The following is a 26,741-nucleotide window of genomic DNA, read 5'->3' as shown; positions in this document are numbered from 1 at the left end:
TATTTTTCCGGAAAATCCTCGATTTTCTGCAATGTTTTGGTAAATAAAATTTTTCATGCAAGCACTTTTCGAGTGATTCCGCCGTATCGATGAACGTCAAACACGATTTTCAGCAATTGTCGGCGATTTCACTTGAACTCGGTTTTGTCTCGGTCACATCCCGTGCAATATTTTTTTGATTTTTCAATTAATTTTGTGGTTTTTAGTCATTTTTAGTACATTTTACGCGATTATCAAGCCATAAAAGTTCCTTAACGTCAAAAATTTAATAAAAAAATCGAAAAAATTTTAACTTTTAAATTTTTTTAACTCAGAATATCTGATTTTCTATTGAGATAAAAACCAGTTGACATAATTTTCCATTAAAATGTCGTCAATTACACAAGTAAGTTGATTTTCCTTAAAAGTTTCATTCAAAAAAAAAGTTTGCTTCAATAATTTTCTTTCGCTCGCCGATCAAAGTCCAATTTTGTATTTTTAGGACTTTACACGTTACGTTTTCTGTTTACACTCGTACATGAATGGCGAGATAAACAACAAATTTTTGACCGATTTCTTATCTTTCTTTGTTTTTTACAGCTTTTGCGTACCGCGGCGCGACCAATTTTGCAACGAGGCTTTTCGTCGAAGAGCGCTGCGGGTGCCCAAGAAGCGGCAAATGGCGGTTTTTGGTTCGGAATGTCCGACGAACAGAAGGAAATGGTAAATTTGGCGAAGAAATTCACGCGTGAAGAGATTATTCCGGTTGCGGCGCAATATGACAAGACTGGCGAGTATCCGTGGCCCATCATTAAGAAGGCCTGGGAGTTGGGCTTGTTGAATAATCACATTCCCGAAGCTGTGGGCGGTATGGATATGAGTGTTTTAACGAGTTGTTTGTTGGCGGAGGAGTTCGCTTATGGATGTACGGGCATCAAAACCGCCATGGAAGCATCCGGGTTGGGACAAACTCCCGTAATTTTGGCGGGAAATTTGGAACAACAGAAAAAATATCTCGGAAGATTGTTGGAAGAGCCTCTGGTAGCTGCTTATGGTGTTACGGAGCCCGGTGCTGGCAGCGATGTCAACGGATTAAAGACAACTGCGGTGAAAAAAGGCGACGAATACATCTTGAACGGCAATAAAATGTGGATCACCAATGGCGGCGTCGCAAATTGGTACTTTGTGCTTGCCAGAACGCATCCAGATCCAAAAGCGCCCGCAAGTAAAGCGTTTACGGGCTTCATTGTTGAACGCGAATGGGCTGGCGTGCAACCGGGACGCAAAGAAATCAACATGGGACAACGTTGTTCCGACACACGAGGCATCACGTTCGAAGATGTTCGCATCCCGAAGGAAAATGTCTTGCTTGGCGAAGGCGAAGGCTTCAAAATTGCCATGATGACGTTCGATAAAACGCGTCCCCCCGTTGCTGCAGGTGCCGTGGGCTTGGCACAACGATGCTTGGATGAATCTTTGAAATATGCGCTGGAACGGAAAACTTTTGGACAACCAATTATCGCACATCAGGCAGTCGCTTTCATGTTGGCTGACATGGCAATTGGAATAGAAACTGCTCGAATGGCTTATATTCGCTCGGCGTGGGAGACAGATCAAGGAAATCGTAATTCGTACTTTGCATCGATTGCTAAGGCTCATGCTTCGGACTGTGCCAACCAAATTGCGTCGAATGCGGTGCAAATCTTTGGCGGAAATGGATTTAATACTGAATATCCAGGTGAGAAATGAACATTTTTTAATTTTTTTATAAGGAAAAAAATAAATTTTACCTTTTTTTAGTTGAAAAATTGATGCGCGATGCCAAGATTTATCAAATTTATGAAGGAACGAGCCAGATCCAACGTCTTATCATCTCCCGACAAATGGTTGAGAAAGCATTGAAAGGCTAAAAGAGCATTTTTTGGAGTATTTTTGTCCGTTATTTAGTTTTAAACGCCCCATGGGTCCAACAATCAATTACTTCTTTGTATTCTTGCATGAAAAAAAAAATTATTAACATTTTTTTGTACTGAAAAAATTTTAAAAATAAATTTTATACTTACTCGAATCAATTTTTGTTCCAATTCCAATTAGAATTGTATTTAAGTTGCTTTTCGCCCAAGTTTTTAAGAAAAAATTTGTTCTTGGTAATTTTTAGTTACTCATTTCTGATAAGAATTTGCGATTTTTAAATAAATTTGTCTTTTTTAGATAATTTTTCATCAAATTTCGAATTTTCTGAAAAAAAAATATTTTTTGTAAAGAATTTCTTAATTTTTGACAAATTTTGTCTATTTTTTAAATTTGTTTAACAAGAATTTAAAAAAAAGTTAATTTTGTGATGAAAATTTCATTAAAAGTTTTCCATTTCATTAAGAAATTTTAAAAATTTTTCATCAAGTTTGGTTTTTTTGATGATTTTTAATGAAAAATTTTATGAAAATGCGCTTTTGTTACATGAATTTTGAAAAAAATTAAGAGTTTAAAAAAAAATAATTATTTTTAAAAATATTTTAAACATTTTAAATCAAATTTCTCCGAATATTAAAAAAATTTCTATGTTTTTTATATAAATTTTAAACAATTTTAATATTTTTTTTGTAAAATTTTTAAAAATTTTAATTTTTTAACGAAATTTTTGTTTTTTTCTTTTTGAAGAATTTTTGAATAAATTTTTCAAAAGAATATTTGAGCAAATTTTCAATTTTTTTAAGAAATTTTTATAAAATTTTAACCTTTTTGAAAAAATTTTTAAAAATTTAAAACAATTCCAGAAAAATTTTTGAATAAATTTAACAAATTGCATCAAAAAATAATTCAAAGTCCATCGGAATGCGCTATCGTGACACAATTTCCCATTGACTACCTCAATACGAATCGTATTCCCGTTACACAAATTTGTTATCTCGCCACAAGTCGTTTTCTTATGCAACTTCTCTCGCGCCCCTTCCGCAACAATTTCCTGGAAAATGGGAAAATTCAAAATTAGGTCAGAGACTGTCGATGCGAGGACGTTGCCTGTGTGTTAGTGACGACGCCGCGACCTATTTCTGAGAGTGCTTGTAGCTCCCAAACTCGTGCAACCGTACACGGACATAGCGTAGGCCATATACGAAAAAGACGGGAGCGAAGTGTTCAGTGTTCTAATAAAAAAAAACGACACAAATTCATTTTGTTCGTTCGATCGCATTATTTCCGCGAAAAACGGCGCATTGCGAGGCATAAAAATTGCAAAAAGCAGGAAAAATTCGTGCGAATTGTGCGGTGACACGCCTGGATGCGAATTCCAATCAGAATTAATCGGGAATAAGGAAGTTAATACCAAAAAGAAAACAAATTTCAATGTCATAGACGCCCGTACGAGAACATACACACACGGGGTGACGTACGAAAGTAAAAGTGCCATTCCGTTCCGATTCCGCGACACATTTCGATCGAGATTCCGATTTGTTTTGCGTACCGTGTTTGTGTCGTACGTGCTGTAGGTGTCCCACAGACCTATATATGCAGCTCGAGTTCGCTCTCTTCCTCTCCAAACGACTCGGTATCGCGTAATACTTTGTTATGTTGTTCGAAAATGGGTTCTAAAATCCAGATTGTTTCCGTGTTTCAATGATTTAAGTTCGTTTCCCTTTCGCCATCCACGGGAATCGCATTGACACATCGTCCGCCGAACTCGCAGCAGTGCCCCGAACGCTGCAAAAACAGTGCAAAGTGATTCCAATAAGAAAAAAAGTGTTTGAATGGCATTAATTAGTGATTTGTGCATGAATCGAGTAGTAGTTAAAATAATAATAATAAAATAGAAGAGATTGCGGGTCAGTCTGTCAAGGTTTTTTCAAAGTGTCAAGGTGTGTAGTGAACAAAAACACAAAAGAAAGAAAGAAAAATGTACGAAGAAGCAGCAGCTATGACAACAACACCAACAACAAGTGTCGTCAAACAATTAAATAACAATGCATTACCCTCGATAGCATCCGCATCGCATCAACTCATAAACATTTCGAGTGCAAATGCTGCCAATATCACTGTCGCCATCGTCTCTACTTGCGACCAAGGGCAGCCAAATCCCGCTCTCACAATTTCCGAGCCTTCGTCGTCGTCGGGATCCGCGTCGTCCTCCTCCGTCGTCCCGCTGCAAAACCTCCAATCATCCGCTAGTCATGTCGCGATTCTCTCGGGCGGTCGCAAAATCATCATCAACAACAACAGCATCACCGAAGGCTCTTGTTCACCCACCTCCCAAACGACGCTGTGTCTCACGACGACCTCCTCGTCGCCAAATGACGCATTGCTCGGCCCCACGAAACCAAATACTAACAAAGCCATTATTCCAAATAGTAATTCTACTAGCAACAAAACCAACGTAATTGTCTCCACTCACCAAATCCAAACGGAAGATTACCAACAAATGCTGCAGCAGCAGCAGCAACTTATTATTACCACAACGACAGTTCCTACCGTGAGTCATCAAACGTCGTCGTCTGACTCCCAAACGAACGCCGCCCTTTGCGAAGTAACGACTTTGCAGAATCTCGTTACCACGAGTGAACAAGTGACGCCAACAACCTCCGGGATTATCGTGCAAGCGAATAACGAAACGACGACGGAGGATGCGAACGGATCCATGTCAGCTGATAATATGGTCGAATTCGACATTCAGGATTTGAATAATTGTAGCACCGATGACACCAGCGAAGGTAAGTTTTCTTTAATTTTTACTTTTTTTTTCTACCTGACTACTGCTGCCAGAAAGTTGCTGATACACCGAAAAAAAAATCATCAAAAAACCATACATCAAGAAGACATAGCAGAAGAAACAACAAAAAATTAACCCTTTCGTTTGAATTTCATTCTCTTCTTTCAAATTATTCGGTATTCATGCCATTGTCCTCTTCTTCGTACTGCGCGCGGGACAAAATGGTTGGATATACTCATTCACAGAGGATGAAAGGAAAAAAAAACTTTTGTGTCTCTTTTAATGAGAAATTAATCCAATGTGGATGTTCTTTTCGTGAACAATTCCACTTCAGTCATCTTATATTTAGTACTACATCGATTCAGCATGAATAAAAAGAAATATTCTGAATAAAAAAAATAAAATATGTACATATACGCGAGAAAAAGAAGATTCAAAATGTAAACAATGATGATATTGCGTAACCATTAAGTGTGTCTTTTTTCGTCGTTTTTATTAAATTTGTGTATTTTCTGGCGCATAAACTTGTTTATGTGTTGTTGTGACCAATCTTTTTTTTTGAATGAAATTAGTGTATGTTTTTACGTACAAAATGATACAAGTGAAGTCTATGAGAACATTTTTGTGATGATTGATTAGAGCGCATTTTTGAAAATTATAATTTAATTAATTTTAAAAAATTTAATTTTTTGTAATAAAAAATATATCTTACTTTTGAAAAAATAATTTTAAGTTGAAGATTAGTTGATATTTCGAAGCCGTTAAATTTGGGAAAAATATGTTCAATTTTTCCAAAAGTGACTACTTTTGATGAAATATTTTTAAATTATAAATTATAAAATTGTAAAAATTAAAGCTTTGAGACTATCTCTTGCTTGATGAAACTTTACGTAAATACTTTAATGACTGAACTCATTTACTGATGGCTTTACCCTCAGTATGTTTTAAGGTTACGATTGGCTGTTCCTACTGATTCTTTTAATACCTCTTCTTTTAGATGTAGAAGTTTAGAGAAGTCTTACCAAAAAGTAAATTTTAGTTTCATTTTAATTTTCCATCATACTTAGTAAAACTAAGGAAAATGACCTTTTTCATAATAGTGCTTAAAAAAGACATAAAATAATATCAGAAAGTCCTCTCAAAAACACCTTTTCTATTCAATACGAGACTGGCTTGTAAAAGTTGTGAAATACATCGCAACCTATGTCAGGAAAAATGCAGATTTTTTTAAGGGAAAGTTCTGGTTGTCTGAAATATTATCATCTTGTTGTCCATCTTATTCTTGAAAGTTACTTCTACGATCTGGATCAGCAAGAAATTTCAGTATTGGTTGACTTAACGTTATAGGTTTTTTTTCTCATAAGTTTTTTTCGGTCTTCCCTTTTAGGACAATGACATTAATTGATAACAAATTAACCGGTGACGATAGTTGATCTTGTTCATAAATGAAAAATATAGCATTCCTTTGTTAAAAAATTGTTCGTCTCATGGAACAGAAAGGATGACCGAACCTGAAGAAAGTAGAATTCCTTTGTTCATTGTGACTTCCAACAATAAATGAATATCTTACAATTTATTTGGTCATTTGTTTCCATATTCGATGTTTTCCTAAAATTTGCTTTAAAAACAATTTTTAAGTATACTTACCAATTTTTGTACTCCTCTTCCAAATTCTTCCATATCCAATAGAGTAACGGACAGACACTCCCAAAAACCACAAAAGCGCTTAATTTTTTTTTAATGAAACGCGTTTGCAAAGACGAGCAGTAACACATGTCTTGAACAGAATAACAAAATTGAAACGCATATACCTAATAAAAGTGACGGAATGTAGTTGTGAGAGACGATCGGAAGTGAATTAGAAGTCAGTAGCAGCGTTCGAAATGTGTGTTAAATGCTAAAAAACTGAGAGAGCAACGCGAGTCATAAAATCGTCGTCAATACTTGCCAATTAAATATTATCTATCCAACGAATGTATGGACCTACTATACCTGATTTCTTGCTTGCGTGTAACTTTATAGCCTCTCTAGCTCGCCTATCTAATAAACAATAACAAGAGTGGAAAAAGCCACACCGATTCCGATTCACTCACACATTTGCCGCAGCTTGATCGTTACCGTGTTTTTTTTTTGTATTTTAGTAGGAAACCTTTTGAATTCTCGATTTTTTTTTCGCATTTGTGTGAGTGCGGAACGTTAGCAATCAAGTAACATGCAATTTTATCGCTGACAATTTTTTATTGTTTTATAACATTTTTGCTACGTATCTTATCTACCGGCTTCCCAGTATCTCGACAATTCTCTCGATGCTCAAGCCTTTCGTTTCGGGCATTATGAAAGCGATAATGGTTGCCAAAATTGATCCTATTACCGTAAACACCCACAATGCTCCGTACAGCTTTAGATATTCAATCATGTAGGGAAAAACGAGCACAAGAATGAAACTTGTGGTCCAATTTGCAATGTTACAAACCGAAACGAGAAATCCTCTGACATTTTGAGCAAAAATTTCGCCAATTACGACATAGGGAACAGACGAGGCGCCATTTGCTGCGATAAAAACGAGCAAGGAAAGACACAAAAGTGGAAGCCATCCATAAGAAGAGACATCCACGTTCAAATCCTTCAAGCAAGAGTATAATCCCATGACAGCAAGACACGTTGCTGACCCATAAGCTGATGCGAGGATCAAAAATTTGCGTCCTACACGTTCAACTGTCAGCGTTGTCGAATAAGAGCCGGCACATTGAATGGAAGCGACAATTATACTCGATGCGGCAGGCGATAATGAACTTCCAGCCTCACGAAAAATCGTTTCGTAGTAATTTGTGAGGGTAAAGGCGCCGGAAAAGGACACCGTGTTGGCTAAAATGACTCCGATGATCAAAGCTTTCTTCGTCGCTGGCGTAAAAACGTCTGAAAATTTGAATTTTTCCTCTTCCGCGTATAAAATTTCTGGTTTTTCCATCATTTTCTTGCTTTCCAACTCAAAATCTTCCGATTTTTCATCACTTTTGAAGAAATTTCTGGATTTTTTCGCTGCCTCGTGATCCCCTTGTAACGCGAGATAAGCAGGAGTTTCTGGCACAAAGAGATAACTCACGAGAAAAATGACACATAACCCAATTCCGCACCATGGCACGAAAAAATAATCCGTATAACTGCATAACGCGTATCCAACGACAATTCCGCCATTGTGGAATAAAATCAACAGAGATCCAAGTGATCCGCGAACTTGAACGCTCGAAACTTCACTCACGATTAACGGAACAACTTGAAATGCGGCGCCTCCAATGAATCCACTGAGAAAACGCGCGATAAAGAGATGATAAAATCCGGTCCCGAAAGCGATGAGTAACCAACTTGCCTGAAAAAAAAAGTCAAAAAAAGTGAATTTTAATGAAATTTATCGAGAATTGAGAAAAATGTTACTCACAACGCCCGGTATGAACGAAAAGAGAATCGCTGGCTTTCTTCCAAATTTCCCAGCGAGCCATCCAAAGAAAATTTGTCCACTCGCGCCGCCTAAACACAGTACAGAACCGATCCAAGAGCACTCGAGCAGCGTCAACGGACCTCCGGGCAAGGGGCTTTCGGCGCTCTGAAGTAGCGGAAGACTCGCCGAAGGCCATCCAACAGCAACGCCGTAGATGAGAGTCACAATGTTCGCTGAAAATGTTGAATTTTTCGCCAAAATTATCAAATTTAATGAGAAAAATTTTAAATTTTACCTGAGATAACTGCATAATACTGTTTTAGAATGCCGCCCATAATTACTGGCAGTGAGAGAGGAAATTTTCTCGTCGAATGCTCTGCTCGGCTCACGTAAAAGTGAAATTTTTTCTTGGCACCAAGCGAATTTTTTCGTGTTAAGGTTCTATTTACTAACTGCTTATCTCATTCTTAATCCAAATCCGAATCTTGTCAAGATAAAAAGAACCGTTGGTTTGAGCTGTCATCGCAACGCACGAGATTTGTTTCACGTAAAGTGCGAATTTTTTACATTTTGTTGTAATGTAAGTCTTTTTGATTATTTTGATAAGAGTTTTGGTGCAAAATGACGACTTTGAGCTTTTTAAAATTATTTTGAGTTAAAAAAAACTTAAGAAATAGGTGAAAATTTGTAATTAAAACTCAATTAAAGGTCTGAAATTGACGTCAAGAGTTACAAAAGTTAAGTTTTAAATGAAGAAGTTCAAAAATCAAGATATTAGAAAATTTTTAAAAGCTTTTTTGAAAATTTTTAAAAAGTTAGAACAAAAAACAAAACGATGAATTTCACATAAAATCGTCTCAAATCAACTTAAAGTCTGAAATAACGGTACATCAAAGTTCTTATAAGAAATTTTTTCTTATCTCAAGCCATTTAAAATGCTGCGATAATTTTTTTTAATAAAACTTTTAAAATTGATCAAAAATTACACAAAATTAAAGCTTAAGGACACTTTAAGTCCTTTCAAAAAATTAAAATTCCATTAAAATGAATTTTTTATATAAAATTACTTCAAAATTGATTGAAAATTCAAAAATAAATAGAGAAACTTGGTGATTCTGAGCTTTTAGGATAAATTTTGTCTGTAAATTGAAAAGAAAAAAAAAGAAAAATTGCAAAAATTTTTTATTTAAATTAAATTAAGGCCGCTCCAAATGAAAATCAAAAATAAAGTCCGATGCCCCATTTTAAAAGCCAATGGGACAAAATAAAAAAAAAGTTATAAATTTCATCAAAATTGATCGTTTTTTGCTGTATTTTCATAATTTTTCAAGACATTTTCAAAAAAAATTTATAAAAAATTTTCAATTATTTTAATTTTTGTTTTGAAAATCATTTTTCAACTTGAATTTTCTTCTCTAAAAATTTTTTTCATAAAATTACTGAATTTTTTTTTTTTTTAATTTTTTTGACAGTTATTTTTTATGAAATTTTAATTTTTAACTTAAAATGATCTAAAATCAATTTTTAATTTGAAAATTTCAAAGAAGATTATTAAAAAACAACAAAAATGTTGATCAACGATCAAAAATTGCTAAAATTCTGTCATTTTGTATGAAAATAAGTATTTCAAAAAAAAAAATTTTTTTTTGCCCATTTTATTTTCAAAAATTTTGGACTTTATTTTTGATTTTCATTTGGAGCGGCCTAAATTAATTAAAAAAAAAATTAAAAATAAAATTAAATTAAAATTAAATTTTTTATTTTTATTTAGAGGTCAAAATTTGATATGAGAAGCATCTAAATTTTTATTTTAAAAATTAAAATTAAAAAAAATCAAGTGACTTCTACCTTCTTTGGTAATTTTTTAATATTTTAATAGCAAAAAATTAAAAGTTCAAATTTTTAATTAATTTATTTAATTAAATTCTAAGTTAGCTAAAATTGAAAAAAAAGAAAAATAAAATAACTTCAATAAAAATTTAAAAAAAATTAATAATAAATTTTTTATTAGAAAATTTTTCTTAAAAAAATAATTTTTAATTCTTCCAATACCACTTTTTAAACCAAAAACTCCAAAAATAGCAAAAAATTTTCCCAAATTTAGGTTAAAGGACGCTTTCAAGTCCTCAAAAAGGATTAAAAGATCAAAATAAGTCCTTAAAAGGTCCTTAGAAAACAAGTTTCTCCGTAATTGAGCAAGAACTCCCACGCTTTTGTACAAATTTTCCTTTAAATTCTCATGAATTTCCCCCTTAAAAGGATTTAATTAACATTTTAAACGGAAAACATCAAACACAAAATCCAAAGAAAAATTTAAAAAAAAAATGAACAAACGAATTCATTAATTGTTACATCAAAAACAATCAATAGCATTTCCTCAAACAACACTAAAAAGCCATAAAAGGACCATACAGCACGTAAACAATTTGCCAAACTAGGTCATGTAACAAACGGAACGACGACGAAGAGAAGGATGATGTAAAGCTACTCACTCCGATTCCGTTTGCTGTAGGTCGTCAGTTGGCGCGTCTCCAGTTCGCATGCGCGGAAACCCAATAATGTAATTCCGTAACTGTTTCCATGAAAACACATTTTTTCCCTTCGAGAGAAAAGCGACGGGAGAGAGAGCGAGAATGCATCAGATGTTGAACGTGGGATGGATCTCGCGCGAAATTGGGTCAAAGTGGTGCAGCAACAAGTCTCCGTTTCAAGGTATTTTCCCGTCGTCGTCGTGCTGGAACGAGTTGGACGATAAATAATCGGAATGGGAGCAAGTGCAAGGATTTAGGTCAGTTTTTTTTTGCGTGCAATCAAACAAGTAGGTCACCTACTGCACTACTATTCTGACCTATTTTACCGACAAAAATTATGATTTGGCGCGTTTTTAACGTTTTATATGAAAAAAAATATTTCAGTGACGTCGACAAGTAGTTGCTGTGCCTGCAAGCTAACAGATGGCGATCGTTGTATCGAAATTTGTTGTGCGACTCAATTTAATTAAAAGTTGGGTGATAATTTTTTTACATCATTAAAGCGCGAAATTTCATAAATTTTGATTAAATGGAAATTATGACGGTCATTCAATCGGAAATAAATCAAAATTTTAACGATGAAAAGTTAATTAAAACAAATTTTCGGAATAATTAAGAACGATTTGATGCCTTTTTAGGTCAATTTAAGGCGAAAATGACATCGACCATCAATAAAAATGTCAAAAAAATCATTATTTACTTCGATTTTTGCATAATTTTGACATAAAATTATTCTAAGTGATGTAAATTTTAACCATATTTCACTTAAAATGGTTTTTCCAGCCATCGCGAGAACAAATTTCATCACTTTTATAGGAAAAAATTTTAAAACGAAACAAAATTTCATTAAAATCCGACAAAAATGATAAAAAACAATGAAATTCTAGATAAAATAAGTCAATAACCCACAAAGAATTGTCTCTGGCTGCCTTGAAAGCTCTTCAACTAACATGATAAACGTAAAAAAGTTAAATAAAAGCCATAAGACGACTTAATCTTCAATTTTATTATCTATTTTAAAGCCATTTTGCTGCTTGTTCAAGTTCAAAGTCAGTCTTTTGCATCTCTCACGAGTGATAAAAGTCAAAATTTACGTTTTTAAATACTAGTTTTTTACGATTTTTCTCAATCCGGGACGAAACCTGTTCATTTTTCAACAGATGCACAACAGAAATTCTTCAGAAATGTTCGTTTTTAGACCAAAAGGCGTTTTTGCGCAATATTACGCCATTATTTGTGGTAAAAAAATCATTAAAAAATTTTTTTTTTTCAAAAAATTTAATTTTTTATCAAATTTTAGCGAATTTAATGACACTTTTGTACGGAATAGCAGCTGGATGGGCCTCAAACAGTCTCCGAATCCTCCAATCAACCGACACACCATTGACTTCGGGACCATTAACGCTGTGGGAATCATCATGGGTCGGCTCGATATTGTGTGTAGGAGGCGCAATTGGTCAAATTTTCTTCAGTTTCATGGCGGATCGTTACGGAAGGAAGCCTGGATTGGCAATTTCGTTCGTTCCAGTTGTCGTTAGTTGGTTACTCATCGTTTTTGGACAAGAATTTTATGCACTTTTCGTTTCCCGCTTCCTTAGTGGCTTCATCGGAGGTGCCGCTTATCAGATTTTGCCATTGCTTGTGAGTGAAGTGTCAAATGTGGAGATTCGGGGGATACTGGGATCGTTTTTGCTGCTCTTTACCAACTTAGGGATTTTACTGGGATACATTTTTTGTGCATTTTTACCTTATCGGATAGTGCCATGGGTAGCAATTGGCATCAGTTGTGCCTTTTTAGTTGGATTTTCGATAGTTCCGGAGACACCAAAGTACCTCATGATGAAGGGAGGCACAGAAAATGACGAAAAATTGAAGAATTCTGTTGAATTTTTCAGTGGAAAACCTTTTGTGAAGGAAATTACCGTACAAAGATCGAACGAAGAGCCATCAAGTATCAAATTAAAGTCACTTTTTGACGTTTCAACACGAAATGCCTTCAGACTTTCGCTCCTACTGATGTCCTGTTGTTGTTTCAGCGGCGTTTTCACCGTCCTGCAATACACGGAGACGATTTTTTCCGAAGCGGGATCCAATTTATCGCCATCCACGTCGAGCATAATAGTGGCCGTCATCCAATTAGCAGGTTCGTACTTTGCCACAATCGTTGTTGAGCGTGCTGGACGTCGTATTTTGCTCCTTGCCTCATCTTATGGGTCTGCGATCTGTCTCGGCGTGATGGGCGCTCATTCGTTCCTCAAAGAAAATGACTTTGATGTGTCGTCATTTGCGTGGTTGCCACTTTTGTGTCTCTCGTTGCTGCTTTTTATCGCTGCAAATGGCGCTACAACGGTTTCTTTCATCGTAATTGGCGAAGTTTTCGCGCAAAATGTTCGAGGATTGGCAATTTCTTTGTGTCTCCTGTACCAATGGATGCTGGCATTTGTACTTGTACTCGTTTTTCCGTTCCTAATTCAATATTTACAGATGTCGGGAGCATTGTGGGTCTTCACGGCAATCGGAACTGTGATAGCATCGATATTAGTTTTTATTCTTCCCGAGACAAAAGGACGCACAATTGATGAAATTGTCGATATTCTTGGGAAAAATCGAGAAAAAACGGAAATTTTAGCAAAAAGTTGTTCTACAGAAGTTAGTACCAAGCTGTAGTAAGAGAAATGCATTCTAATAAACATTCATTTATTTACAAAATAACAATTTTTAGTGTCCTTGGCCCACTGACATACTTTTCGCGTGCCTTACAAGCGCATTATTCACTCAACGTACGACGTACAACGCGCATTGAGCTTACTATGCAACTCGACTGACACACATCTGGAACTTTACTAGACTTTTTGTCGCTCAATTTATGCGTTTTTGTGTCTTCGAGAATCTGGAAGTCGTTAATTTGTGGCAAAATTATGAATTTTTGAGACATTTTTCCATACGAAATTATAAAAAAATTACTTTTGAGGTGAAATTTTTACAAAAATTTCATTAAATTCGAGAATTTTTGTCTTGGGGAGAACCTTTTGAAGTCGAAAACCTTAAAAAATCATAGAAAACATTAAATTTTAGAACTTTTTGTTCATAAATTTATGGAAATTTTATCATAAGCTCGTAAAATTTAGTTGAAATAAACAAATTTTGATACATTTCGTGAAACCAAATTCTTTAAAATTTTATTTTTTGTATTCTGAAGAAATTTTTAACTTAAAAAATTTATAAAAGTCTTTCTTCGGAATGAAGAAATTTCATAAAAGTTCAATTTTTATCTCCAATGAAGAATTCTGGATTCAACTTTTTCACTTTAAACTTCGATTTTGGTCATATTTTCTTCAGTTATTTTATTTTAAGCTCTTATGAGCTGCCATATGAGACCAAAAAATAAAAAAAATTATTGAATCTGAACATTTTTTGAACCAAATTCTTTAAAAATTTAATATTTCGTCTTTTGACTTTAAAAAATTTCATAAAAGTTCAATTTTTATGTCTTCGATGGAGACTTCTGGTGTCTCATTGATTAATTTTTTCACATAAATTATCTAAAAAAGTTGCTTTTAAATATCATAAATTGAAAAAAAAAATCAAAAATTTAGCATTTTTGATAAAAATATTTAAGAAATCTAAATTTTTTTGATCATTTTTGGTCAATTTTTTCGACTCAAACCCCTTTTGTAAGAGAATTTTTAAAAAAATTAATTTTTTTTAACCAAAAACTGCATTTTTTGACAATATTTCGCAAAACTCAATGTATCAAAGTTCATCCAAGCCACTTCAAAACCGACAAAAAAGGTCAGTTCATGTAAAAATGTGCATTATTCATGCAACTCGCACGTCAAAACTACCCACAAGTCACGTTTCATTTGAATTTTTGATAAGAACATTGTCCAGTAATTACTTTTCCATCCAAAAAAAATCATCAAAAATCGCTCTCGAACATTTTACGAACGTAGTAACCGCATGCACGCCACATTATTACACGAAATCAAAAATAATATGTTAAACAATATAAATAGAATAGGTTAACCGTGGCCTACTTTTCCACTTTTTTTCATTTTATTACATTATACGACGCGTCGATGACGACGTGTGCATGTAAAGTGCCAAAAAATTGAATCATTTCGATCCAAATTTAATTATTCGCGCTTTGAATTCGGGACAGAATTTCACCATTTTTAAAAAATTTTTAAATTTTTGCAGAATTTACGAGAAGTTGACCTTGAGAAATCACTGGATTTCACTTTTTTCGCTATTAATCGCATAAACGGACCATTTTGACGAGGCGGCGAGCGATAATTTGATGTTTATTTGTGTTTTTGCATTTCTTTTTTCGGCTCATATTCGTCGTTTGTGCCACTTTGGAGTGATTCTGTGTCGATTTCTGACTCAATTTCACTTTCCGTTTCACTTTCGTTCGCGAAATTACTTAATGATGAGGTGCCAGACCGTGAATGTGACGTAATTTGAAGCGGAAACGTTTGGATCACGCCTCGTTGAATGGCGCTTCGTGCGGTTTTTCACGAGATAAGCCACTGATAAAAGTTATCAGCGATTAAAATTGCATTTTGAACCGCTTTACGTTAAATTTCTCTGCGAAAAAATACTTTTCTGGCGTTATCTTGGGGGGATTTCGAAGTGATATTTCACTCAAAATCAAAAATTTATCGTTTGTTTGTTTATGACAAAGCAATTAAAAGTAATTTAAATAAATTGAGATGATTTCTCGGTTCTTTGTTGCTGTCCTCGGCAGTGTCGCGTCGCTTTTTGTCGCGTCAAGAAGATGTTTTCCGGAATTTTTGCCCAATATTACGCCGTGGCATGTGCGAATTTGATGACTTTCATCTATGGGATTGCCGTTGGATGGCCCTCAGCTTCTTTGCCGCTTCTGAAATCCAGTGAGACGCCTCTTCAGGAGTATGGACCGTTGACACTTTTTGAAGCTTCGTGGGTTAGTTCGGTGTTGTGCATTGGAGGAGCGATCGGAACTTTATTTTATGCCTGGATTGCCTCGAGATATGGAAGGAAATTTGGGATTATGTCGAGTTTTGTACCGATGATTGTAAGGAAATTTAATTTTTTGATGAATTATTGGAAGTTTTTTTAATAAAAATCAAAAATAAAGTCCAATATTTAATTTAAATATCCAAAAAACGAGTGAGGCAAAAAAATTTTTAAACAAATTTTTACGAAAAAAAATCGATTTTTACAATATTTAGAGCACTTATTAGCAAATTTTGCAAATTTTATTTTATAAATTGATATTTTTTTAAATCAAGGAAAAAATTAAATTTTTAATTGTAAAAATTGAACCTAAATCAAAAAAAAAATTAATTTTTTTAAAATTTTTTTTGATTTTTCCCTAAAAAAAAATTGAAAAGAAACAAGGAAAAAATTATTGAATTATATTTTTTAATTTTAAAAATTTTTTGAACCTGATTTTATACTAAAATTTTCAAAAATTAAATTTTTCAATTCATATTTCAAAGAAAATTTTCAAAAAAAAAAATTTTTTTTTTCATTTTTTTACTGAAATTCCTAAAAAATGTTACAAATCTAAAAAAAAAAATTTTTTGACCAAAAATTTTTTTAAAAAAATTTTTAAATTTTCAATGAAATTTTTTAAAATTTAAATTTTTTTTTAATATCAAGTTTTAAAATTAAAAAATTTTTAAAAAATTAAAAAATACAAAAAAAAACAAAATTTTTACATTGACTCGAAAAAATCGAAAAATAAAAAAAATTCATTTTTTAATTAAAATTTACTCAAAATTTTCTTAAAAAAAAACTTTTTTTGAAAAATTTAAAAAATAGAAAAAAATGCATATTTTTAAAAATTTAAATAAAAATTAATTTTTAGGCCTTCGATATTCGAAAACTTTTTTAAAAATATTCAGAAAAAAAAAATTTTAATTTTTTTGAATTTTCTTAATTTTTTTTTTAATTATTGGACCTTATTTTTGATTCTTTTTTAAAAATTCTTACTCAAAATCATAATTTTTAGATCTCCTGGCTCCTCATCGAATACGGCACGACTTTCTCCAGCCTCTTCTGTTCGAGATTCCTCACAGGCTTTGCCGGAGGAGCTCCTTTCCAGATCGTCCCGCTCATCGTTAGCGAAGTTTCGAGTGTTGAAATTCGTGGTTCACTCGGATCTTTATTAATTTTACTCCATAATGGAGGCGCCATCGTCGGAATCGCCCTCAGCAGCTACACAAACTTTTATTTTTTGCCCTGGATTCCGATCGTTTTGTGTTTTGTCTTTCTCTTGGGATACAGTTTCGTGCCAGAAACCCCGAAATATCTCATGAGTTGCGGAAAAGACGCTTCAAAATCGCTAAAATTCTTCCAAGGAACAGATTTCGACCCAAAAATTGAAGAAAAAAGTGAAGAAAGTTACAAAATGCGACTTTCAGACATTTGTGAGCCGGCAACGAGAAAAGCTTTGATTATTGGAACGATTTTGATGAACAGCGTGGTCTTTACGGGAGCTTTTACTTTGGCGAATTATTACGAAACGATCTTTAAAGAAGCGGGATCTTCGTTATCGCCATCAGCTTCGAGTTTGGTAGTTTGTTCCATTCAATTTGCCGGCACTTGTTCGGCTTCTTTGACCGTGGAGCGTCTCGGAAGGAAAAGTTTAGTCTTAATTTCAGCTTTTTCAGCGGCTTTTTTACTCGCCGTCATGGGATTTCATTCATTTTTGAAGACAGCATTGCTTGTTGATGTCACTTCTGTGGCTTGGCTTCCTCTGGTTTGCTTGTCACTTTTAGTTTTTGTCGCCGCAAATGGAGCCACATCGATTCCCTTCGTCATTATCGGCGAAATTTTCGCTCAAAACGTAAGAGGACCTCTTGTGTCGTGGTGCGTCATCGTAAATTGGCTCATGAGCTTCGTTGCGGTCTTAATTTTTCCCTACATGATGGAATACCTGAAGATGTACGGCGCGTTGTGGGTATTTTCCGTCATTGGAGCGTCGCTGATGACAATTATCGCCGTCATTATGCCCGAAACGAAGGGAATTCCCATCGAGGTGATTGTCGAAAGGCTCAGGGGAACGAAGGAAATCACGTGAAACGCACCAGATTTCGTTTGTAAATTATTTAACGCGCATGTTTCGACTGCCGTACACCTTCATGGAACGTCACGCAGCCGAATAGTTAATGATTGTAATGTAAATAGTCACTTTGTACAGCAAAATAATTTTAGTTTAGAATGGTGTCACTGTCACTGGGTTAGTAGGACAGGGTAAATAACTACTTTTTTTTGTACGTTTATGCAATAAAACTAGAAATTGAACGATTTGACGTCATTTGCTGCTATGTGGCCTCTTACGATCAAGTGGTAGGAATCCCTCGCGATATCGGCTTATCGATGTCTAATCGGAAATTGTTGCGGGAATTTGTTAGAAAATCATGAAAAATTACTTTTTGATCGTCAACAGGTGATTTTTTCCAGATTTTCTATGAAAATTGTATTTTAGAAGGAAATTTTTATTTATTTTTGAAAATTTTCTTACTCACTTTAAATAAAAAATTATTTTTTTCGTTCAGAATTGAAATTTTTAATACAAAAAATTAAATTTTCGTTCAAAATTGCAGTAAAAAATTAATTTTTAGCTTATTCGAGTAACTGTAAGTTCTTACTTGAGTAAAATTTTTCACAAACAACGACGAAAAAAAATCTTAATTGATTTTTATTAAATTACAAGTCAACCAACCAATCCAGTTTTCAAATATTTACCAATCTTTGATTGCGCTTAATTATTTGCTAGCATATTTTCTAGCAAGTTTAGTTCAATTGAATGTCTTAAACGGACCATTTCATTGAAATTTTGTTGCAAAATAATTTTAAAAAAAATTCTAAATCTGAGATTTGATCAATTTTTACGTGTTTTCAAGGAAAAATTATTTAAAAAAAAAAAATTAAAATATCTAAAAAATGAAAATTTTGAAGGAAAAAAAATAATTTTGGAAGAAATTGCATAATTTAAAATTAATTCTATTTTTTGTGTTTTTTAAAGAAAATTATTTTAGAAAAAAATTAAAATTTTATTTAATTTATTAAAAAATGATAAATTTATAAAAATAATGTTTGGAGAATAGAACGCCAATAAATGAGTTAAAGAACATTTTTACATGAAAATCTTCAAAAAAATTTTTAAAAATTAATTTCATAGAAAATCCTTTGAAATTTTTACGAATTTTATACATTTTTTGTTTAAAAAATTGATTGATTGTTTATGGAAATAATTTGTAAAAAAATTTTTCTTGGAAAAAATGTACTTAAAATCACTTCTAACATTAAAAATTTCAGATTTCGATAAAATTTTTCATTAATTTTTAATATTTTTTTGATAAAAATCTTTATAGAATATTAAAAAAAAAATTGAAAAATTTTGAAAAATGAAATTTCTTCTAAAATTTAATTTTTACGTTCAATAATTTAATTGTTAGGGCATAAAATTAATTTTTCTTTCAAAATTTTACTGAAAAAATATACTTTTTGCAATTTAATGATATTGCGAATTCTTCATTTCACGAGATTTGAGCCTTATCTCCGTTCTTAACGCCCGATAATTCAAAAGATACTCGATAATCAAATCTTTCCATAAACTTAAAAATTGATAAAACGTCAGATAACGGTCCCTTAAACGAGTTTCTGTCATTGTGTTCTTCGTATTTGTCATCAAAAGCAGCAAATAGCCAGATTTTTATTACTTTTTCGTCATGACTTCTTGCGTAAAACAGTACTTCGCAGTAATTTGTGGTAAGAAATCCCTTCGAAAAAATTTTTTTCTGTTAAAATCACGAAATTTTTACATTTAGCGAACCTTATGACCTTCAACTACGGCATTACCGTGGGCTGGCCTTCGAGTACTTTGCCGCTGTTGATGTCAGATGAGACTCCATTGGCATCGGGAGCGTTAACTTTGTTCCAAGTTTCATGTATTGGGTCAATTTTATGTATTGGAGGTGCTCTCGGGCAGATGTTATATGCATGGATTGCCGATAAATACGGAAGAAAACCCGGGATGATGATGACTTTTGTGCCAGCTGTTGTAAGATTTTCACTTTTTCCGCCCGAAATGTTGCTAAAAATGCTTTTTTCTCAGATCCATTGGTTACTCATCGAATTCGGAACGGAATTTTATGCACTTTTAGTCGCAAGATTTCTTGCAGGAATCACTGCGGGCGGCGTTTTTCAAGTAATCCCGATGATTGTGAGCGAAATTTCGAGTATTGAGATCCGTGGGAGGCTGGGATCGTTCATTATGCTCTTCACAAATGCAGGAACTGTCTTCGCGTACATCGTTTGTAACTACACGAGCTATTTTGCGGTGCCTTGGATCTCAATTGGGATTTGTACGATGTTTTTGGTGGGATATTCGTTCATGCACGAGACTCCAAAGTACCTGATGATGATAAAAAAGGAGAAAGAAGCCCTTGATGCGATGAGATTCTTCAACAATGGACCTTTTACGGACTCAAAAAGTGCGGAAATATTAAAATCCGAAGGTTTTGACGTCGAAAAAGACGAAATTCGAGTAAAATGTACCTCATTAAAGCTTGATAGAGCGGCGAAACGTGGATTTATCATCGGAAATGTGCTTGTCAACATCGTCATCTTCTCCGGACTCTTCACTTTCGCCAATTATTACGACATGATATTCCGTGAAGCGGGTTCCAGTCTCTCGCCAGCCCTTTCTTCGATCATTGTTGGTTCAATTCAACTCGCTGGAACAATTTCTGCATCCACTGTCGTTGAACGAGTCGGTCGAAAGCCCTTAATTCTAGTTTCCGCGTATGGATCTGCCTTTTTTGTCACCATCATGGGCCTGCATTCGATGTTGATGGATGTCGGGGTTGATGTCTCCTCGTTTTCATGGGTGCCGTTAATTTGTTTATCACTGTTGGTTTTTGTCGCAGCGAATGGAGCACAATCCCTCCCAATGGTCATCGTTGGAGAAATTTTCGCACAAGAAGTTCGGGGACCCCTAATTTCGTTGTGCTTAATCGGAAATTGGACAATGAGCTTCATTCTGTTGCTCGTGTTCCCGTATATGGTTGAATATTTGAAGATTTACGGAGCGATTTGGGTGTTTGCGGTGATCGAATGCGCTTTGGCGACTGTAATTTTAGTGATGTTACCTGAAACGAAAGGCGTCAGCATTGAACGGATAGTCCAGATTTTAGGAAAAGGGAAATAATTTTAAGTTTTTTACGGTATTTATAAAGTTTTATTCTAAAAAAATGTCTTTTCTATGATTTTTTAGGTGGCGCGGAGTCAAGAATCTTGTTTGGCGACTATTATTTTCTCAAGGGCGCGTCTCGCATCGGAGTCGGGAAACAACAAAAGTTTTTCCAGCGCGATTTTGTTGTGTTTTTGGATTAAATTTTTAGTTTTTTCCACGCCAGGACCTTTTAAGACCTCACTGTGGATCAATTCAAAGTTGATATTGTCAACGGAAGTCTTTCCTTTTTGAATTTCTTCGTAAATTTGCGGATCGTATTCCAAATGGAACAACACTGGAGCACTTACGAGACTAAATTGTGCTCCCGAGGGAAGGTTTTTGCACTTAAAAGGCTCTAAATCGATGCAAGCTTGCCATGCCAGAGCGAGATTTTTGCCAAAAATGTATCCTTGCTTCTGTAAATCGTCGCCAAAGCCCGCCAATTTTAAGGCGCCTTGACAACTTTTGCCTAAAAGACTTCCGGCACTCAAAATGTGACGAACTGCCCACTCTTTTTCGGGATTTCCCATGACGCCTTGCATATTCATCGGTTTGAGATTATCCTCGTCCATGGAATCCGCCTCCAAATTGACTGGTTTGTAACTTTTTGGATCCGAAGGAAGAGGAAAATTTTGTTCGTCACGATCTCCGATGAAATTTGACTCGGACATGTCACGAAAAGCGGTTGCAATTAACATATTTAGGTCTTGATTCCTAAAAAAAATAATTTTTTAACAAATTTTTAGCAAATTTGATCGAAAAATTTACCTCAATTTTGCTAATTCCGCAAAAGCTTTCGCCAAATATTTATCGCCGCCCAGCACAGCAACTTTATTCCCGAAAATCTGGTCACTATTGCTCGTCAACTCATTGCCATGGTCCTCCAATGTCTGTAAATTCAACAATCCCTGATGAATCATGTGAGAAATTCGCAACATTTCCGTGACTTCGGCCAAGGCACGTTGCGAGTGCAGCACGCCCGCACTCCGATCCTCCTCATTAACCGCCGTTGCCGTGCCAGCTGTTTTCGACAACAGCAAAACAATCAAACCGTACGTTTGCATGTTGTGTGATTTGCCGCTGTAGATGAGACTTTTCGCGGTTTTCAGCAGCGGATGATTACTTCCGATCAATTGTCGCAAATGCAGCGCGATATTTGCCAGTTCGTCGCTCAACAACCATCGGAGACTGAGAAAAGACGATGGATAACTGCGAAAAATTCGAGTTTTCAATGAAAAATGTTGAATTTCAAGGAAAATTCTCTTACCCGACGATTTTTTCTGCATCGCTCACAACGCGATTCCAGTCGTGCTTCACTTTTGACTGCGGCACGGAGCAGAAAAACCTTCGATTTAGCAAGGAAACGACATTTTTGTTTACAATTAAGCGCAAAGACGACATTTTATGCACAATTCTCTTACGCGTTGCAGTTCTATTTTTAATATCAAAGTCACGAATGAAGTGCATTAGGATTGCAACATGCATTCCAGATGCGCAATCGCCAAAAATAACGTCATTTTGTGTAGACACATGTGAAAATTGAGTTTGCCTCTCTCTGTTTGCCCGTGTCTCGAGTTGTTTTGATGAGAATTTTATTCGGAATGATAAGAAACGTCTCTTTTGCATTGTTTGTTAGCGTTAACAATGCTCGAGAATGCAAAAATTCGCAAAAACATGAGAATTCTCAGCAAGAAAATGTAAATTGACGGCAATTAGAGGCTGGAATCTGTATCGGAACCTCATTTGGTGACAAAATCTGTTGAAGTAACGCCATTTTTTGATGTAAAATGGACAATTTTCTCACTTTGAAGAGGTTTTGAATCATCAAGAGTATTAAAAATTTCAATGAAAAGTACCAAATGAGTTGATTTTTCATCTGAAATGATAAAATAAGAAGCTGAGATATGAATTTTTAATTAAAAATTGAATTTTTATTGCAAATTTTAAATATTTTAAAGATTTTTTTAAGAATTTTTTTTAAATTTGGTGAAAAAATTCTAAAAATGTTCAAATTTTTTTTACCTTTTTTTAAATTATTGAAATAAATCTGATATCAAATTAAATTTTTAGACAAATTTAGTCAAAATCTTTCTCAAAATGATTAAATTTTTACTAAAAAAGTAACTTTTGGTAAGAAAAGTTCAAAATATTTTTAAAAATTTTTTCAAAATGATGAAAATTTATCATAAAAAGCAATTTTTGGTCGTTAAAGATGCATAAAAGGATTAAAAACCAAACATTATTTGACAAAAAGTCTCATTTCTTTTTAAATTTGCACTTTTTTACTCAAAATTTTATTAAAATTATAAGAAAAATTAATAAAAAGTCACTTTGATTAAAATTTTCGATAAAAAAAATTTTTTAAATCTTTAATTTTTGATTTTTTTAATATAAATAATGTCACAACTTGAATAAAAAATTTAAAAAAAATAATTTTAGATAACAAAACTTGAAAAAAATTAATAAAAATAACTTTTAGAATTAATTTCAAGCATTAAAAATTCAAAATTCTCACCAAATATTTTTTTCTAATTAAAAAATCAACGAAACATCTCGAAAAATCACCCGTAAAACCTTCTCATGTCACATTTTTCGCGCATTTCTCCTTGCAAAACCTCTCCCCAGATTATCTATTTCCAATAAATTTCGGATTTATTTACTAATAAGTTAATAAAAACAATGATTATTTGCATGCATTCAAGCACAAAGTGTGTCAAGGACAATCAATTCAATTTCATGATGTTATACATAATAACGAGCGACTCGCATAGCTACTTGTGACTACCTTGAATGCATGCTCGATGTGCATTTTGTGTGCCTGTCTGTAATCTATCTCGACGAAATTTAAATTTCTATTTTTCAGTTTTGACACAAAAATATGAAAATTTTGAGAAAATGTCGAAATTTCTCGTTTTTTTTTTTGTATTCCCAAAAGAGACAAAAAATATCTCACCTTGAAATTCACGTTTTTACAACGAATTACGAACACCCATATCTTTTTTTTTTATAAATATTCATTCCGAATCTAGTATTATTACAGCATTACACCTATTTATTAAATTGCGAGCTTTTCGAGTAGTAAAAACAGCGAAAAAAAAAACTTACATAGTCATGTAGCGAGCGTATTGCTGCAGAATTCAGGTCAATGTTAAACAACACACAGAATTGCATCTTCACACTTTTTATTTTATTTTTGTTTGTTTTGTTTCTTTTATTGTCATGTCATGCTTTGTTGTTGCGAATAATTTGTTCATTGTTTTTTTTTATCGACGACGACGACGCCTGGTGATCTTTTGGAATGGAGACGGATGGTTTTTGTGAACAAATGTTTAATTTTGGATAAAAAAATATTTATGAAGCATTCTCAAAAGTATGAGTTTTAATGGAATTACTGAAATTTTGTATAATTTTTTCATTAATTTTAAAAATTAAGAAGAATAATTATTTTTATTAAAAAAAAAATAATAAAAGTTAATATTTTTAACTCAAAATTTAAAAAAAAAATTTTCAGGCCTAAATTTTTTAATTTAATTTTATTTTTTATTTTTTGTAAAATTATGAGGATTAAATATAGGAAAAATTTCAAAATTAAGTATGGTCAGTAATTTATTAAAAAATTGTCAAAATTTCCATTTAATTAAGTTTAAAAGTCAAAATTAATTATTTTTAATTTTTTTTAAATAATGAAAAATCATCAAAGTCGAAAAAAAACAATTTTGAAAGTAATTTTTTTTTAATAATTATAGGTAATATAAAAATCATGCAAAATTTCACACATTTTTTTTGAAAGTTGTGATTTTTTTAGTAAAAATTAATCAATCGACAGACTCTAAAATGTGAAAAAATTAATTTTTAAATATTTCAAATATGGAAAATCTTATGAAATTCTAAAGAAAATATTAATTTTAATATTTTATTCCTCAATGGAAGTCAACTCAAGAGAATCACATTCAAATGATGGAAATAAATTCACTTCAAAATTTCAGTTATTCGTATAAAGAAATATTTAAAATCACAAAAAAAAATACTTACGAGTCGGTTTACCTGGCTTGTCACCTAAAACGACATGAAATTTGGTAATTTTTGTATTTCTCCATTGTTTTTTTTTTTTTGTTTAAATATCTTGCATCGCTAAAATGATATTTTGCAGGGCGGTTCGCGCATCGGACGGTTTGAGTTGGTTGAGTACTTTCATCGCTTGTTCGCAGTGTTTTCGTGCCAAATTTCGTGTTTTCTCCAAGCCGGGCCCCTTGAGGATCTCGCTGTGGATGTGCGCAAAGTTGATGTCGTCGACAGTTTTCTTGCCCTTCTTGATTTCCTCGTAGAGCGACGGATCGTATTCCAGATGGAACAAAACGGGCGCACTTACGAGACTAAATTGCGCTCCCGAGGGGATTGTCGTGAACTTGAATGGCTCCAAATCGATGCAAGCTTGCCATGCCAGAGCGAGATTTTTGCCAAAGAGGTATCCTTGCTTCTGTAAGTCTTCGTCCAAGCCGGCGAGTTTTAAGGCGCCTTGACAACTTTTGCCCAAGAGACTTCCGGCACTCAAAATGTGACGAACGGCCCACTCTTTTTCGGGATTTCCCATGACGCCTTTCATGTTTATCGGTTTGAGATTATCCTCGTCCATGGAATCCGCCTCCAAATTGACTGGTTTGTAACTTTTTGGATCCGAAGGAAGGGGAAAATTTTGTTCGTCACGATCTCCGATGAAATTTGACTCCGCAAAGTCCCGAACGCAAGACATAATTAAAGCAAGTAACTCCTGATTTCGTAATTTTGCAAGTTCAGCTATTGATTTTGCCAACAAAGAATCTCCTCCCAACAACGCTAATTTATTTCCGTTAATTATTTCATTCTCAAATGATGAATTTTTACCAGAATTTGAAATTTTTCTTGTATTTTTAATATTTTGATGCACCAAATGTGTCATCCTTAGCATTTCTGTCACTTCCGCTAATGTTCGTTGCGACTGCAGGACTCCAGTCTTTTCGTCAAGTTGCATTTTCGGCATATTGGGACTGAAACCAGTTGCTTTTGAGAACAATAACACGATGGATCCAAACATTTTTTCGTCGTTAATGAGGTTTTTGGCTGTTTTTAGCAGTAAATGATCGTTTCCGTCTAATTTCTTCAAAGAAAATGCAACTTTTGGGCTCATTAAACATCGCATGTTGAGAAAAAATGATGGATAACTGCAAAAAATTCAATAAAATGGAAAGTTTTGGATGCACGAAAGGAGAAATGTACCCGACGACCTTTTCAGCTTCACTCACAGCTCGGTTCAAGTCACTAAAATAGCATCTTGAGGAAGAATTTAGTTCCAATTTTGGCATCAAATGAACTTTTTTGATGGATTTCTTGTTAAAAAGCCTTAAAAAATGAGCCATTCTGATTGAAAACTTCAAATTTTACTTTAAAAAGTGCTTTATTTCATCGAATTTTGTGTTAAACTTAAGAAGAACTAAAATTAACTGCAGAATTTCTGCAGTTCTGAGCTTTTTATAAGTTCTGTCTGCTTTTTTGTCATGCTAATTTAAGTTCTGAGATGAAATTTCTTAAAAAAACAGAGGTAAAAGTACAATTTTAGAACAATGCAAGTCTTTCAGTGATAGTTACGTGACATGCATTCTCATGAAATTCATCTTTTGATGCAGTTCTGACCCTATTTCGAAACAAAAAATCATAAAATTTGTTAAAACTCACCATTTCGTTGAAATTTTCTGAGCTCAATTCAAATTTCACTAAAATTTCCAAGTTCAATGTGCTCCAAATTTCAAATCTCATCCATTCTGTAACAAAAAACCAACAAAAAAATGAATGACGTGTTTTTTAAATTCCATAAAAATGCAAAAGAAATGC

General features: G+C 33.6%; 8 protein-coding genes across 10 annotated transcripts in view; 5 read left to right on the top strand and 3 right to left on the bottom strand.

The window, feature by feature from the left end:
- Positions 1-3: 3 nt before the first annotated feature.
- On the top strand, positions 4-2,051 carry LOC134829291 (medium-chain specific acyl-CoA dehydrogenase, mitochondrial). The gene is made up of 3 exons (XM_063842317.1): positions 4-385; positions 580-1,717; positions 1,780-2,051. The coding sequence occupies exons 1-3, from the start codon at positions 368-370 to the stop codon at positions 1,887-1,889; spliced, it is 1,266 nt and encodes a 421-aa protein (XP_063698387.1). The 5' UTR covers positions 4-367; the 3' UTR covers positions 1,890-2,051.
- Positions 2,052-3,137: 1,086 nt separating this feature from the next.
- Positions 3,138-26,741, top strand: part of LOC134832636 (nuclear hormone receptor FTZ-F1) — a 68,237-nt gene continuing 44,633 nt past the window's right edge. For both annotated transcript variants that reach the window (XM_063846729.1, XM_063846727.1), the window contains exon 1: positions 3,138-4,679. In XM_063846729.1, coding sequence (XP_063702799.1) covers positions 3,869-4,679 — 811 coding nt within the window. In that variant the 5' untranslated portion in view covers positions 3,138-3,868. The remainder of the gene's footprint in view (positions 4,680-26,741) is intronic.
- Positions 6,405-8,536, bottom strand: LOC134829235 (facilitated trehalose transporter Tret1-like). The gene is made up of 3 exons (XM_063842236.1): positions 8,410-8,536; positions 8,115-8,347; positions 6,405-8,045 (listed from the first exon to the last, which is right to left on the bottom strand). The coding sequence occupies exons 1-3, from the start codon at positions 8,447-8,449 to the stop codon at positions 6,951-6,953; spliced, it is 1,368 nt and encodes a 455-aa protein (XP_063698306.1). The 5' UTR covers positions 8,450-8,536; the 3' UTR covers positions 6,405-6,950.
- On the top strand, positions 8,658-13,465 carry LOC134829234 (facilitated trehalose transporter Tret1-like). Of its 2 annotated transcripts, none has more exons than XM_063842234.1 (3): positions 8,658-8,694; positions 11,806-11,884; positions 11,946-13,465. In XM_063842234.1, exons 2-3 carry the CDS (start codon positions 11,806-11,808, stop codon positions 13,310-13,312), a joined length of 1,446 nt encoding a protein of 481 aa, XP_063698304.1. In that variant the 5' UTR covers positions 8,658-8,694; the 3' UTR covers positions 13,313-13,465. The 2 variants fall into 2 exon arrangements, with proteins under 2 accessions (XP_063698304.1, XP_063698303.1); XM_063842233.1 differs by having other exon boundaries at positions 8,675-8,694; positions 11,755-11,884.
- Positions 15,426-18,068, top strand: LOC134832394 (facilitated trehalose transporter Tret1-2 homolog). Its single transcript, XM_063846400.1, has 2 exons — positions 15,426-15,704; positions 16,647-18,068. The coding sequence occupies exons 1-2, from the start codon at positions 15,426-15,428 to the stop codon at positions 17,715-17,717; spliced, it is 1,350 nt and encodes a 449-aa protein (XP_063702470.1). The 3' UTR covers positions 17,718-18,068.
- On the top strand, positions 19,287-20,916 carry LOC134829727 (facilitated trehalose transporter Tret1-like). Its single transcript, XM_063842957.1, has 3 exons — positions 19,287-19,411; positions 19,471-19,703; positions 19,758-20,916. The coding sequence occupies exons 1-3, from the start codon at positions 19,372-19,374 to the stop codon at positions 20,850-20,852; spliced, it is 1,368 nt and encodes a 455-aa protein (XP_063699027.1). The 5' UTR covers positions 19,287-19,371; the 3' UTR covers positions 20,853-20,916.
- On the bottom strand, positions 20,874-22,554 carry LOC134829726 (all trans-polyprenyl-diphosphate synthase PDSS2-like). Its single transcript, XM_063842956.1, has 3 exons — positions 22,144-22,554; positions 21,645-22,085; positions 20,874-21,590 (listed from the first exon to the last, which is right to left on the bottom strand). Exons 1-3 carry the CDS (start codon positions 22,500-22,502, stop codon positions 20,930-20,932), a joined length of 1,461 nt encoding a protein of 486 aa, XP_063699026.1. The 5' UTR covers positions 22,503-22,554; the 3' UTR covers positions 20,874-20,929.
- LOC134832391 (all trans-polyprenyl-diphosphate synthase PDSS2-like) lies at positions 24,991-26,269 on the bottom strand. The gene is made up of 2 exons (XM_063846397.1): positions 26,130-26,269; positions 24,991-26,074 (listed from the first exon to the last, which is right to left on the bottom strand). The coding sequence occupies exons 1-2, from the start codon at positions 26,267-26,269 to the stop codon at positions 24,991-24,993; spliced, it is 1,224 nt and encodes a 407-aa protein (XP_063702467.1).

The sequence above is a fragment of the Culicoides brevitarsis genome, chromosome 2 (genome assembly GCF_036172545.1).
Source record: "Culicoides brevitarsis isolate CSIRO-B50_1 chromosome 2, AGI_CSIRO_Cbre_v1, whole genome shotgun sequence".
Classification (NCBI taxonomy): Eukaryota; Metazoa; Arthropoda; class Insecta; order Diptera; family Ceratopogonidae; genus Culicoides; species Culicoides brevitarsis.
The sequence above is the reverse complement of the archived record's forward strand: the minus strand, read 5'-3'. Positions and strand labels throughout refer to the sequence as shown.

Excerpts from the sequence above, each read along its gene's own strand:
- LOC134829727 (XM_063842957.1), top strand. The coding sequence starts at position 19,372 with ATGACTTCTTGCGTAAAACAGTACTTCGCAGTAATTTGTG. Across the intron at positions 19,412-19,470 it reads GTACTTCGCAGTAATTTGTG|CGAACCTTATGACCTTCAAC; the intron begins GTAAGAAATCCC and ends TTTTACATTTAG. Across the intron at positions 19,704-19,757 it reads TGACTTTTGTGCCAGCTGTT|ATCCATTGGTTACTCATCGA; the intron begins GTAAGATTTTCA and ends CTTTTTTCTCAG.
- LOC134829291 (XM_063842317.1), top strand. Across the intron at positions 1,718-1,779 it reads ATTTAATACTGAATATCCAG|TTGAAAAATTGATGCGCGAT; the intron begins GTGAGAAATGAA and ends ACCTTTTTTTAG.
- LOC134829235 (XM_063842236.1), bottom strand. The coding sequence starts at position 8,449 with ATGGGCGGCATTCTAAAACAGTATTATGCAGTTATCTCAG. Across the intron at positions 8,348-8,409 it reads GTATTATGCAGTTATCTCAG|CGAACATTGTGACTCTCATC; the intron begins GTAAAATTTAAA and ends CAACATTTTCAG. Across the intron at positions 8,046-8,114 it reads TTTCGTTCATACCGGGCGTT|GCAAGTTGGTTACTCATCGC; the intron begins GTGAGTAACATT and ends TTTTTTTTTCAG.
- LOC134829726 (XM_063842956.1), bottom strand. The coding sequence starts at position 22,502 with ATGCAAAAGAGACGTTTCTTATCATTCCGAATAAAATTCTCATCAAAA. Across the intron at positions 22,086-22,143 it reads GATGCAGAAAAAATCGTCGG|TTATCCATCGTCTTTTCTCA; the intron begins GTAAGAGAATTT and ends AATTTTTCGCAG. Across the intron at positions 21,591-21,644 it reads GCGGAATTAGCAAAATTGAG|GAATCAAGACCTAAATATGT; the intron begins GTAAATTTTTCG and ends TATTTTTTTTAG.
- LOC134832394 (XM_063846400.1), top strand. The coding sequence starts at position 15,426 with ATGTTTTCCGGAATTTTTGCCCAATATTACGCCGTGGCATGTGCGAAT. Across the intron at positions 15,705-16,646 it reads CGAGTTTTGTACCGATGATT|ATCTCCTGGCTCCTCATCGA; the intron begins GTAAGGAAATTT and ends CATAATTTTTAG.
- LOC134832391 (XM_063846397.1), bottom strand. The coding sequence starts at position 26,269 with ATGGCTCATTTTTTAAGGCTTTTTAACAAGAAATCCATCAAAAAAGTT. Across the intron at positions 26,075-26,129 it reads GAAGCTGAAAAGGTCGTCGG|TTATCCATCATTTTTTCTCA; the intron begins GTACATTTCTCC and ends AATTTTTTGCAG.
- LOC134829234 (XM_063842234.1), top strand. The coding sequence starts at position 11,806 with ATGCACAACAGAAATTCTTCAGAAATGTTCGTTTTTAGACCAAAAGGC. Across the intron at positions 11,885-11,945 it reads ATATTACGCCATTATTTGTG|CGAATTTAATGACACTTTTG; the intron begins GTAAAAAAATCA and ends ATCAAATTTTAG.